Raw genomic sequence first — 14,087 nt, forward strand, 5'->3', positions numbered from 1 at the left:
TTGATTAGTGTACTTAGAATCTGCTACCAATTAGTTTTGAGAAATAGTTTATGCTTGGCTGTATATATAGATTTTGAACACTAATTTTTTGCTTTTTGGTTCTAAAGAATATGCTTGATTTGAGTGTTCAAAATGCACCATGTTGATGGGGTCTAATAATTTCATATTATTAATTGACTTAAATTTTGCATACTATATAAAGCAGATCTAATAAGTGATCATTTGAGAGAAACATACTATTTCAATTTGACAGAATTATACTTCATCTATATTATAAATTTATGCTCAATTTTTTTGGGCACAAGATTATGAAAAATACTATTCCGTTCAAATATCCTGCAATATTTTTTTTTTTACATCACAAACACCTTGTAATATTTTTAAAGTAGAATACAGTTTATCATGTTTAATCTTTACCTCACTAAAAAAAGAAAAAAAGTAAATATATATATTTTTTTATTACATCATTTAATTTTTAAATTATTTTATTTTTACTATCCCTTTGAATCTAGTCAAATGTCCTATCATATTTGGGACGGTGGAAATATTTTAACAGTATTACTTTTTATTTTTTATAAGAGTAAAATAGAAATTTATATAATTAATATATTTATTTTTATTAAAGTATAATTAGTGTAAGAAATATAAGAGTATTGATCTAAAAGTAATATATATATATATATATTACTAAATATGATTTGATCATATTTTTTTTATAAACAAACTAAAATAATTAAATGTGTATATTTTAACATATTCTTTTTGTCCGTCAAATTTATTTTTATTTTTCTTTTTAGTTTGTTCATTAAATTTATCTTATTATTAATTTTGGCAAAATTAACAAATTAATATTTAATTATTACCCTCCATTCAACACTTATTTACAACAAATATCACTAACTCTATTACATTCTCTCTCTCTATTTATTTTACTTTTAAACTAAATTCTCAAAAATACTTCAAACTACCTATCGCTTTTTCAATAAAATATTCATTTTTCTTAATTCCCGGACCGACCCCGAACTAATTTTAATGGACGGAGGGAGTAGTATTTAATAGTTGTATTTTTAAGCTGTATTTTATGAATATATATAGTTAACATTACTTCACCGGGTTTTAGTAAATTAAGAAATATTAGTATTTTATTAATTATTGGAAGTGTGTAAGAGACTTCGACATTTTTGTCTTTTAACTTTACGTAAAAAGTAACTGTATGTGTAATGATATATTTGTAATTTAGGTAAAAATTAAATAATATTTTGATATTGGTGTATGATTATTTTTACTAAAATAGGTGTTGATGGTAAAATTTCAATAATAAAATGTAAAATTCGAAAATATATTTCGAACTTGAGCGAAGAGTGTCTGAGATCACGGATCCCTAGACAAGCAGTACATAACATGATTCCCTAATGAGATTCGCTTGGAATTTTGTCTGATTGAAGATGTTCGCTCTCTATCGCCGAGGCTGCTTATATACGTATCAAACTAAACAGTCCAGAACCACTTTCATGTCGGTTACCTTGGAACCGCTTAAAAAACGGCTTCCACGTCATTTACTTTTGAACCGTAAAAAACTGCTTCCATGTCGGTTATAAATTTGAACCGTAAAAAAATTGCTTCCACATCGGTTACAAACCGTCCAAAACAACTTCCTCGTCGGTAACCGATTTGAACCGTCTGAAATTGCTTTTTCGTTAGTTACCAATCTGAACTGTCCAAAAACTGCTTCCACGTCGGTTACCAATCCGAACCGTCCAAAATTGTTTCCACATCAGTAACCTTTATGACCAACCGATCAATCATTCCACCAAAACCATTTTTACGTCGGTAACTTTTGTAACCAACCGACCAACCGTCCCAAGGCCCACATTCAGATGAATATATTGTCTGCAGGGCCATCCGTCCGATCGGTTGGACCCCAACAACTATTCCAACCAAATGAGTCTGGCTCACAACTTCGCTCATCCATTCATCCTTCCTGGATTCAAACTCTAACCTTATTTTAGGCTAACAACTTGCCTTTTCCTCATCTGACTCTTAAACGTCACTCTCGATCGGCGCAAGTGATGGTTGGGAGTCTGCAACAACAATTGAGAGTCTTTAACTGCCAATCTTATTTTCTTGCTCGTCAATTTGATTGTCGACAAGGTATTCCTAGCTATCTTGCCCGACCACACTACCGGCTTCTCCTGAGCAACCACCAACCGACCTGCCAACAACCGACCTTCTGGCCACAAATCCTTTGGCGGTTGGGCTCCATCTTTGGGTCCCCTAGCGGATGGCCCTTCCAAAGCCAGCCAACCAGCGGCTGACCCTCCAGCGGCCGACTCTCCTAAGGCCAACCGACTTCCCGTTTGAGAGGAGTCCGATAGACATATCCTGAGGCCAACCGATTTTTTGTCGGACGACTGTCTTTAATTCTTCCTATGTGAGGCCAACCGACTTCCCCCAATGTTGGCTCATTCCGAGGCGACCGCCGTCCATGGTCAGGTAGACAACTCCACATACTTCTCAAATTTCTTGTTGATATTCCGAATTTAAAATTAGTATTTCCATTTGGCAGCATAATCTCGATCTCTCATTCATCTCCCGAGTTCCAGTTCCAGCAACTGCCCGATCGGTCGTGACCCAATGTGCAACCTGCCCTTTGCTGACTTGAAGCCTGAAGATCTTCAAGTTCTGGTTTAAGTCATGATTGATTTGTTGATTCAGCATCCACCGAGTCGGCGGCTACTCCAGTTTTGCACCGACTGATGGAACGGATCACCAAACTCTAAACCGACCTTTCAGTGATCCAAGTAATCGGCCCGTCTCAGCCTCCGATTTTTCAAATGACTTTCGAAATCAGCCGACTTAATGATCACGTCATCAATATAGACTTCCATAAATTCACCAATGAGATCGTGGAAAATAGTATTCATTGCCCGTTGGTATGTTACCCCTGCAAAAGGCATGACCGTTCACTCGTATGTCCCTAATGCCCCTAGGCATCTAAGGCTGTTTTGGGGATGTCCTCATCTGCCATAAAAATTTGATTATCATTAGCATATCAGTCCATCAGAGTAAGAATTCGATGTCTTACGGCTGAATCAATCAACATGTCGGCCACAGACATGATGTACTCATTTTTAGGAGTCTCTAGATTGAGATCACGAAAATCAATGCAAATCCAAATTTTTCCATTTTCTTTTTCATCCTGACCTGCCTTCATTTGTAATTCTTTATTAGGAGCAACTTCGATTGTAGCTATTGTTACCTTGGGAAACGGATGTTGTTTTACCCCTAGGATGACATATTTAAAGCGGCCAACTTTGATAGCCCTTTGAATCTCCTTCCTGAAATGTGTACACTGACTTGTACTGTGGGTGAAGAAGTTATGTCATTTGCAGTAAAGTCTCCCCTTAATTTCCTCTTTTGTTTTCAATCGTTGTCCTTTAGGAATCCGAATGTGCCCATCCGCTAGGAAGATGTCAAAAATCTCGTCTGCTTTGGTACTGTCAAAAGTCAGTTGATCTTTCTCTTCTTTTTCCGGGATAGGCTTCAATTTTGGGCAAACGTATGGTTTCCTATTGATTATCTCAGCCTCAATTTCTTCTGCTTCGACCATTGGATCGGTCTTTGATATGTATGTTTCTACTTTCATGCTAGTCATCTGTTGACCATTGTGACGTCAAAAATTCTGATCTTTTTCCCTAAACAATTACTCTAAACGCTCAGATTTAGACGCTAGACTAGCCAGATCTTCTACCTCATGAGCGGTTAGTGCCTCTCGTAGCCGTCTATGCATGTTTCGGACCACAAGATCGGTCATCTCTTTTTCCTCTATCGTAGTCGGACATCTACCCTTCATCCAACGAATCATTTCTATAAATTTAGCAGCAGATTCTTCTGGCATCTGTCTTATTTCCAATAAATCAATTAGAGACACCATTGGAACAAAATTGAAGAACCTAGCTTGAAATATTGTCTCCAATCATTTCCATGTGTGTATTTGCCCAAACGGCAGGTTAACAAACCAAGAAAAAGCCGTCTTGGTCAGAGATAGATCGAACAACAGCAATCTATGAAATGGATTGTTATCGATTTTCCCCACCTAGGCCGTGAAGCGTCCCATATGCTCAATAGTAGAAGAACCATCCTCCCCCGAGAATGTGTAGAAGTTGGGTGGTCGATAATTCCTGGGACGAGAATGCTTATTGATGATCCTCTCAGGGAATGACTGTTGATATGCGAACCTATTGGTAACTATGGAGTCATACCGAAATGGACCCTCAGGACGTGTGCGACGTCATCTGGGTCCAACTTGAATGAATAATGATCTGGAGCCGGAATGAGATCATAAGGATGATCTCCAGGTCGGTCATCCCTCTCTCCCGGTCGACCATCCCTCTGTTGAAACAGCTCATGCCGAGTCCCTAGAGGGATATTATTTGGAAAAATGATGGGAGTTTTTCCTCTCTCTACCCTACTAGGGGCCGTAGCACTTGGAATGGTGTTATCTACGAACGACGGCCCTGCGAAATTTGTCTGAAGGCGCGACGGAGACATTTCTGGAGGTGAAGGCACGTAATAAAGTGTAACTCTTGAGGGGGCATGTTATGTATCAAGTTTTGTTGCTTGTGCAACATTATTTACATAGTTGTTGTTTGCTGATTGTTCATTTGTTAAACATGATTTAACCATTCAGATGGTATTTAGGAGACGACTCCCGTAGTGGGGATTGATGGTGGCGTTGTCGTGGTGGCCCCGATGGTTGTGCTGAGGCTTTTAGATTGAGAACCTGTCACGAAGTTCCTTGCAACAAATCGACCATATTGGAGTTGTATGAAATTTTCGTTAGACGTAGGATCAACAATTTTGTCTTTCTCCCACTGTGGTCGCAAAATTGTTGATTGTAAAATTTTAATAATAAAAAGTAAAATTCGAAAATATATTTCGAACTTAAGTGAAGAGTGTCTGAGATCACGGATCCCTAGACAGGTAGTACATAATATTGTTAAAGAAAAGAAAAAAAAAAGAGCTGAAAATGATATTGAAAATAAAATGATGATCCCCAATGAGATTCACTATAATTGTCTGGTTGAAAATGTCCGCTCTCTGCTTATATACGTATCAAACTAAACCGTCCAGAACTACTTTCTTGTCGGTTACCTTGGAATCGCCCAAAAAACTGCTTTCACGTCGTTTACCTTTGAACCGTAAAAAATCTGCTTTCACGTCGGTTACAAACCGTCCAGAACCGCTTCATCGTCGGTTGCTGATTTGAACCATCCGAAACCATTTATTTGTCGGTTACCAATCTGAACTGTCCAAAAACTGCTTCCGCGTCGATTATTGATCTGAACCGTCCAAAATCGTTTCCATATCGGTAACCTTTGTGACTAACCAACCAACCGTCCCACCAAAACTGTTTCCACATCGGTAACCTTTGTGACCAACTGACCAACCGTCCCAAGGCCCACATCCAGACGAATATATTGTATGCAGGGCCATCCGTCCGATCAGTTGGACCCCAACAACCATTCCAACCACATGGATTTGCCCACCACTGGACCACAATTGGGCTCATCCATTCATCCTTCTTGGGTTCAAACTCTAACCTTATTTTGTGCTCAACAATAGGACATGAATACTTTGAAATCAGACAAACAAAAATGATAAAAATGGTACTTTGAGTTGAAACAAAAGAAATATATAATTCTATAATTTTTAAAATTATGTAGTTATTCAATTAAAAAAAATAGCAAATTTTAAATATAAACACTTTGTTGTCTCGATATTTTTATATTCATCCAAAAAATAGAGTAAAAATTAATTTTGATCCCAATCAAATCTATTTTTTTTATTTTTTATTTTTGGTCCCATTCAAAAATAATTATCAAAATTGATCTCATACAAAAAAATAAATTATCATTATTGATCCTACCGTTGAAATTTCAACGGTATTGGTTGATGTGGTTATAACGGAAGCTGATGAAGCTGATGTGACAAGCGATCTGAAACAAATACGGCCATGTTAACTATAACACTGACGTGTTGTTTCAACAAAACAATATATCACTGTATTTATACCAATACGGACGTATTCAAAACTAAATACGTCCGTGTTCAAAGGGGAGCAATAATTAAAAATTGAAATAGGTGACTGGTCAGGCTTCATAATAATAATGAGTGTGAGCTCCATGCTTAATTAATTATTTTCATACTCCCTCCGTCCCGTAAGAAGGTTGTCATTTAGTTTTTGCGTCATTGTATTTAACATTAAAATATCTTTATATTTGAATAATTTACTCGATAAATATCATTGTATATGTATTATAAGAGACTAATAAACATATTTTTGTTTTCTTTTTTTGATTTGTACTACGTATTGATATCGTAATTAATATTTAAAGATCAACACACAAAAAGCCAATGACAACTTTCTTGCAAGACGGAGGGAGTATAATTTTTATTTTTTAAGCAATATTTTCAGATATTTTTTTTCCGGTTAAACAAAAGATGATTCATTTTTGCATTTGATAAGTCTGTCAATTTTAAATACACTTAATAAATATATATTAATTTAATTAAATTTATGATCTCTTACGCATATAATTATTCAAAATTTCTTTACTTTTATATCTCAATTAACAAATATTTATCTACTTTTAAAACTCTTTATTTGTTTTATAAAATTAATTAATGATAATTATAAATAAACAAATATATTTATTATTTATTTATACTATATAAAATTTTATTGTTTACAAACTAATATACATTGTATATATTTTATTGAAATATAATGTTAAAAATTTAAAATACCAACAATATTATTTGTATTAGAAATAATAAAATAAGTGTGTTTAAAATTGATAAGTTTTTTTTTAAAAAAAATATATCGTTTTTAAACACACTTATTTTATTATTTCTAATACAAATAGTATTATTGGTATTTTAAATTTTTAACATTATATTTCAATAAAATATAGTCCCTCTGTCCTCGAACTATAGTTTTAATTGGGTTGAACACGAGATTTAAGGAATATTGATATTATATTGGTAATCGGTAAAAAGTATAGATAAAAAACTTTTTTGCTCTTGTAAGTATATTAGTGTAAAAAGTAGTGACAATTGTGTAATAAAAATAAAAAGTAGGGGTAGTTTTATGGTGATATGGTTATTTATAGAAATAAGATTATTATTTTGGGACGGACAAAAATGGTAAACAAAACTATTGTATTGGGACGGATGAAGTATATAATATATATTAGTTTGTAAACTATAAAAGTTTATATAGTATAAATAAACAATAAATATATTTGTTTATTTATAATTATCATAAATTAATTTTATAAAACAAAGAGAGTTTTAAAAGTAGATAAAAATATTTGTTAATTGAGATATAAAATAAAGAAATTTTGAATAATCCTATGTGTAAGAGATCATAAATTTAATTAAATTAATAATATATATTTATTAAATGTGTTTAAAATTGATAAATTTATCAAATACAAAAGTAATCATCTTTTGTTTAACTAACAAAAAAAAATTAAAAATAATATTTTCACACAAAAAAAAAATGATATTTTTGGTGCTTAAAAATAAAAATTATATGAAAATAATTAATTAAGCACGAGGCCCACACTCATTATTATTATAAAACCTGACCCAATCACCTATTTCAACTTTTAATTATTGCTCCTCTTTGAACACGTCGGTGTTGGTATCAATACAGTGACATATTATTTTGTTGAAGAAACACGCCCGTATTGTAGCTAACATGGCCGTGTTTGTTCCAGATCGTTTGCCACATCAGCTTCCTTTATGACCACATCAGCTAATTCCGTTTAAATTTCAAGGGTATGATCAATAATGATAATTTATTTTTTGTATGGAATCAATTTTGATAATTATTTTTAGATAGGACAAAAACAAAAGAAAAAGTTTGATCGGAATCAAAATTGATTTTTACTCCAAAAAATATGTACAATTTAAGTTCACGTACATATAATTTTAAAAATATATACAACATACATTATGGGTTTGTTTGTCTACTGTTTTGAGTTGAATAATTTTTAAATTTTTTATGTGAATATTAAAAATAATATTTTACGTTAAATTTAAATTTTGTGAAATAATAATATATATATATATATATGTATACTAAAAATCATATAAAAGAAAACTATTGTGCAAACAAACACTATAATACAGTCCAAATTATCTGCTGAAATCGTATAAAAAAATATAGTGCTGATTAGTTATGATATTATTTATTTAATTACATTTAAAATATAATTAAATAATATAAATTACTATAAAATAGTTTTAGAGTGTTCAATAGTTTTATTCTTGATCCATAGGCCCCCTATAATATTCAAACTTACTTTCATTTATTTTTAGAAGCATATTGACATAGAGTAAAAATTTACTCTTGTTAGGCTTTATTTTAAAAATAATGTACTATGATATAGCTGTTGTGAGATGGATTGATTTTTACTGTGTGACAACGGGAGTATAAAAAATATAAAATATATTTGTTGACGTCGATTTTCAATAATAAAAAGTAAAACTCGAAAATAAAAAATTATCTTCGAATTTGATATAATAAAAATGTCCCTAAGACACCGTACGAAAAACTAGGAAAATAAATACTACAGATTGAAAAAGTAAATGGTGATCCCCAAAAGCAATTCACTGAATTTGATGTCGATTGAAGATGATTTCTTGAAGTCGTAAAAGAACTTATTTAAAACCCATACCAACCGCCACGTCTAGGTCGTGCCTCTAAACCCGCTCGCCAGTCGTAACTTCTTCTAACCACCTTAAAATTGCTTCTCGCCGGACCTGCATATCCATTGCTACGTCTCTTTTCGCCCGCCTTACACTTTGTCCGACTTCGGTATCGGCCATCTTACTTTTTGCCCGACTTCCTTTTGCCCGACCTATATGCCACCCGACCTGAGTGCATATTGTTTTCCCTTCTTCGTCCGTCCTCTCCTTGTCCGACCTCTTAATCACAGGTTTCTCCCGAGAAAACCTATCTCTTAATAGCGCTTGGACTTATATTTGGACTGACTTTTTAGGGTCTACTACTATTGACAGGCCCATTAGACTCTACACCAACCTTTAGCCCAATTTAATAGGCTTATTCTCAAAAACCCTACACACTGGTTTTTTCTTGCTCAACAATATTCTTTTTCGTTTGTTTCTAATAGTTAAATTTACATTTTGCGTCATTGAATTTAACATTGAAAATATCTTTATATTTATATAATTTATTTTTACAAATGTGATTTTATTAGTATTATAAGACATTAATGAAAATATTTTTACAAAATTTTTTTAATTTGTATTATATTTTGATAATATAATTAATATTCAAATATCAACATGTAAAAAATAAATAAAATCCTTCGAGTCGGAAGTAATAGTATTATTTTAAGTTGAATATTTGACTTTTTATAAAAAATATTTGGAATATTTTTTTACGTTTTTATTTTTATATTTCGAAAAATTGTAATTGAAAACTTATGTTGAGAGAACATGGTGATTATAATTCTCGTAAACATGAAAATTTAAAACATTTGATTAGTAAATATTTAAAAATATATTAATAAAAAATAATTATAATATAATACTATAAATAATTATAAATTAAAATTATATTTAATTTAATTAAAATTGAATATAAATTATAACATTTAAAATATTATTCCAATTTCTTTTGCCTTTAAGACATATTTGCACAATTTTTTTAAAAATTTTTTTTTTTTGTTATGAATTAATAAACTTATCTCTGTTGTTTGGTAAAAATTAAAAATGATAAATGAATAAAAAGTAAAAAGAATAAAATATATATAAAATATAACAATAATTGTTAAAACATTCTAAATAAAAGAATAAAATTGAGTTTATTTTTGAATAATATAAAATTTGAATAATTGTTTATAAAATTAAAAGATAAAAATAATCGTTGCCAAATCATGAATCGAATTTATTTTATTTTATTTCCCCTGCCATGGCTAACCCCTATATTCTTTTGAAAAAATTCAGTCCAAATTCCCCTTCTTTTTCGCATCAAATAATTCGAAAGCACAAACACAACACATCCAAAATCAACATAACAAAAGCTACAAGAACCATAACAGTTCTATTTAAATATATAATCTAAAGAAATGTCGATGAGTATATATAATATAATCATAAGAGTTATAACAAAGATGAAATCACAAAATTAAACCATAGATAGCAAGCAGTGGTCCAAAACTCATCTTCCTTGCAAAAAAAACATTAAAATCTAGCAACCTGGATTTCACATCCCAGTGAAAGCCTTCTTCCCCCGCCCGGAGGAGCCAGCCGGGACCACCTTGAGGACATTAAACCTCACCGTCTTCGACAATGGCCTGCGGAGAAAGTGATTTAAAAACACTATGCATCAACAATCAAGTTCTAAGAGAAACGAGCATTTGATAACAAAGATGAATTGGCACTTGCCTGCATTGGCCGACGATGACATGATCCCCTTCCTTCACACGAAAGCATGGTGAAATGTGTGCCGGCGTATTGGAATGCCTCTTCTCATATCTAAACAACACCGTCAATTAACTTGGAGAATTAAAAAATAAATAAATCCACTTGAGACAGTATTACAATAACAAGGAAATTTGGTACCTTTGGTATTTCTTCACCCAGTGCAGGTAGTTCCTCCTGACAATTATGGTTCGGGTCATTTTTGCACTGTGGCATGTGCCAGCTAGGATGCGGCCTCGGATGGAGACAGTGCCGGTGAAGGGGCATTTTTTGTCGATATATGTTCCTGGAAAATGATTTACAAGAAGGCTGCATTGAATTTTAAACGAGAAATACTACTAAACACAGGATAGTAACATATTAGCCAAACACAACTAGCAATAGGCTAATAATTAATCCTCAGGGAGAATACTACTACTACTGACCTTGTGAAATATAAATAACACAAACAGAAGGAAACAATGAACAAGCATGGGAATCAGTATGAAACATTATACTGAAAACTGGTGCATTTGGTATAAAGATAAATTAGAGCACAAGTGAAGTGAGAACCTTTTTATATATTAGAAAGTGGAAAAAAAACGACCCAGAAGATTTTGGTGCTCAAAGACAACAGCACATCAGCGCAACTATTAATGACTCGACCACTTTGGAGGAGAGTGTCAAATTACACATATAGTTGTTATTCCATAGTCTTGATTTAAAAAAATAAAAAAATAAAAAAATAAGACATAATTAAAACATAACCTCAACATTTGAAATCGAGTTTTACGGTTTATCATTAATGATAGCACATAACACTTTTACTTCACAGTAAATGAAACACAATTCTATGAATTATAATAAATAGATAGGCAGTGAAAATACTAAAAAACTTCAGCAAAAAGTGAAAAACAAGAGTTCATCAAATGTCTTAAGAAAAAGGAGGAATTTTTTTTTTTAAAAAAAAAAAAGAAAAAGATCAGGCAAGAAAACAATACATTAACCACTACTCAGAGACTCTGGAAATTGGTATTTAAATTTTGAATTATGAAACATTTGAAGAATCTTTTTTTAAGGCAACCACTCAAAGAACAACTGCGCAGAACCATAGCTTTAGAACCTAGAATCATGGTACAGAAATTTGGGGTATCAAATTAACTATGAGACAGTTCACATATAAATTTCAAAATAAAGAAATTTACACAAGGAACGTACTGCAAAGATACTCCACGATGAAGCATTACCAGTATATTGTAAGCCTATGCTAAAAGTCCTCGACCAAACAAAAAGATTCGAAATATGAAATGCGCAAAAAAAAAAAAAAAAACCCAACCTAGATTTCTAATCAAACATCCAAAGAGAATCTCATAAAAATATTGAACATGTGCAAGTTGGTAATGTTGAATGAAATACCATGAGTTCGACCTGAAATATAAATAGAATAATAATAATAATAATAATAATTAACAACCGACCTTCAATGGCTTCACGTGGTGTTTTGAACCCTAATCCAATGCTCTTCCAGTATCTGTTTCCTCCCTTTCCAGGCGCTTTACCCTTCCCTGATTTCTTGGAGCTGTAAATACCAATTCAAAAAATAAATCGAAGTCGACATTTTGCATAAATCTCATACCTAATAGCATAGTTTGTTGCACCAAGCAAATATATATAATACAAAAGAAAAAAGGCCATATTTCCCAAAACCTGCTATCCTTTCACATGTTGAAAATCCGTATAAATGTTTCCCGTAAAGCATAAAAAAAAAAAAAAAAAACGGAAATCTTAGGGCTCTAAAGATCTACCCACCTAAGAAACACTTTAGGCTGCTTCAAGAAGGCCTTCTCTGTCTGCAGATTAATTTCAAACAGAAAAACGTGTAAGTCCACAAGATTCTTAAACAGTACAGAAAACAAAACAAATCCGTACACATGCCGGATCGTAATGTTTACCTGCTCCGCCATTGTTGCGTGGTTCGAAGAAGCGTGCGTCCCCCCGGTAAATTTGATGCGGCGGCGGAAGAGGCAGCAGCAGCGTAAACCCTAATCTGCAAGAGACGAGCAGGTGACCTTGTATGTCAATATATATATTTATATATAATAGTTGAAACAAGGCTGGGCCTGATTTTCTGTGTTGGGCCTGATAAAGCCCATTTCTACTTAAAAAGTCTAAGGCTGTGTTTATTTGTTATTTTCTGTATGTGTTTTCAGAATTTCTTTTAATGGAAAATAAGTTTTAATTTATTATGGATATATAATATATTCACCTAACAATTCTTTTTTAACACTTTCCTATTAAATTTGATATTTTATTTAAAAAATTAATATATTTCTTATATATAAAATATCACAAAAATTGAATACTAAAATTTTGAAAAAAAGAGTAAAAATCAATAATAGTCCCAATCAAATTTATTTTTTTTATTTTTAGTCTCGTTCAAAAATAATTATCAAAACTAGTCCCACACAAAAATTAAATTATTATTTTTAATCCCATTAAAATTTAAACAGATTATGCTAACGAGGCTATAACAGAAGGTGAGGTGGTATTTGACTCAGATCAAACACAGCCGTGTTTGAACATAAAACACTTTTATATCAATATCCGTATTGAAACACGGGCGTGTTCAATGTTCCCGTGTTTAAATTCAATATAGAACAAAACCAGTATACATCCGACCACATACTTGTATGTATATATACATACATGCGAGTGCGAGTGCGAGTGGGCACAGACCTTCCACAACTTCTTCGAGAGCTGGATCATTAAGCAGAATCAGTTCCTTCAGGAACTCCTTGAGGCATCCAAAACCACCCCGACGACGTTCTCGCCATGTTCGATCCCACCCGGCGGAGCAGCCTGGAGGATGCCTTCCTCTGGATGCTGCCCCAACATAGTTTTCCACCTCCTCTACTTCAAGTCCGGCTTCCAGCTCCAGGCCAACCTCACCCACCTCCTCCATGTCTCCTCCTCCAAATAGGCGACCTTGCCGACCTCTCCTCCGCTAGCTCGAGCAGATCGAAAACACCAAACCACCAAGAAGCACACCCCCGCCGCCACCACAATCTCCACCAGGGAATATACCATCGCCGCCGTAAACTCGGCCGCCACCTCCTCATCCTCCACCGGAAAATACCCGGGCGCCGCCGTATCACTATCCTCCACCAGGAAACACTCCTTCACCATCTCTGATTCCCCACTACTAGCTAGGCAATGATTTTTTATGATGTTCTTATGAATTAATTGATATATTATTATTATTATTATTAATTATGTTATTGTAGACACTAAAAATATATGTCTAAAATCAATTAAATATAATGTATTTTGGAAGAAAAATAAAATTTCAATAAAATAAATATATAATATTTAATTATGCACACATGTTAATTTTTGTACAATAAATATCAATCATTAATGCAAAAATTTGCTTAAAATTGAAGATATCGTATAAATATTACGTGCATAAATAGAGTCATAATAAATTTGGCAGCAAAATAAATTAATCTTGTCAATAAAGGAAGTATATAAATTAATATCTTCCGAAAAAGGACAATGATATAAAGATCTTGGCGAGAAAGGAATGT

At 32.8% G+C, this 14,087-nt stretch overlaps 1 protein-coding gene across 1 annotated transcript; it reads right to left on the reverse strand.

Annotated features, from left to right (window-relative positions):
• Positions 1–10,122: 10,122 nt before the first annotated feature.
• LOC127255977 (40S ribosomal protein S11) lies at positions 10,123–12,587 on the reverse strand. Its single transcript, XM_051281789.1, has 6 exons — positions 12,453–12,587; positions 12,310–12,350; positions 11,979–12,079; positions 10,663–10,807; positions 10,486–10,575; positions 10,123–10,394 (listed from the first exon to the last, which is right to left on the reverse strand). Exons 1-6 carry the CDS (start codon positions 12,462–12,464, stop codon positions 10,304–10,306), a joined length of 480 nt encoding a protein of 159 aa, XP_051137746.1. The 5' UTR covers positions 12,465–12,587; the 3' UTR covers positions 10,123–10,303.
• Between the last annotated feature and the right edge of the window lie 1,500 nt (positions 12,588–14,087).

Source organism: Andrographis paniculata, unplaced genomic scaffold (assembly GCF_009805555.1).
Source record: "Andrographis paniculata isolate CXL003 unplaced genomic scaffold, ASM980555v1 Contig54END, whole genome shotgun sequence".
In the NCBI taxonomy this organism is placed as follows: domain Eukaryota; kingdom Viridiplantae; phylum Streptophyta; class Magnoliopsida; order Lamiales; family Acanthaceae; genus Andrographis; species Andrographis paniculata.

Excerpts from the sequence above, each read along its gene's own strand:
- LOC127255977 (XM_051281789.1), bottom strand. Across the intron at positions 12,080-12,309 it reads CAGCCTAAAGTGTTTCTTAG|CTCCAAGAAATCAGGGAAGG; the intron begins GTGGGTAGATCT and ends TGGTATTTACAG. Across the intron at positions 10,395-10,485 it reads GTCATCGTCGGCCAATGCAG|GCCATTGTCGAAGACGGTGA; the intron begins GCAAGTGCCAAT and ends CTTTCTCCGCAG.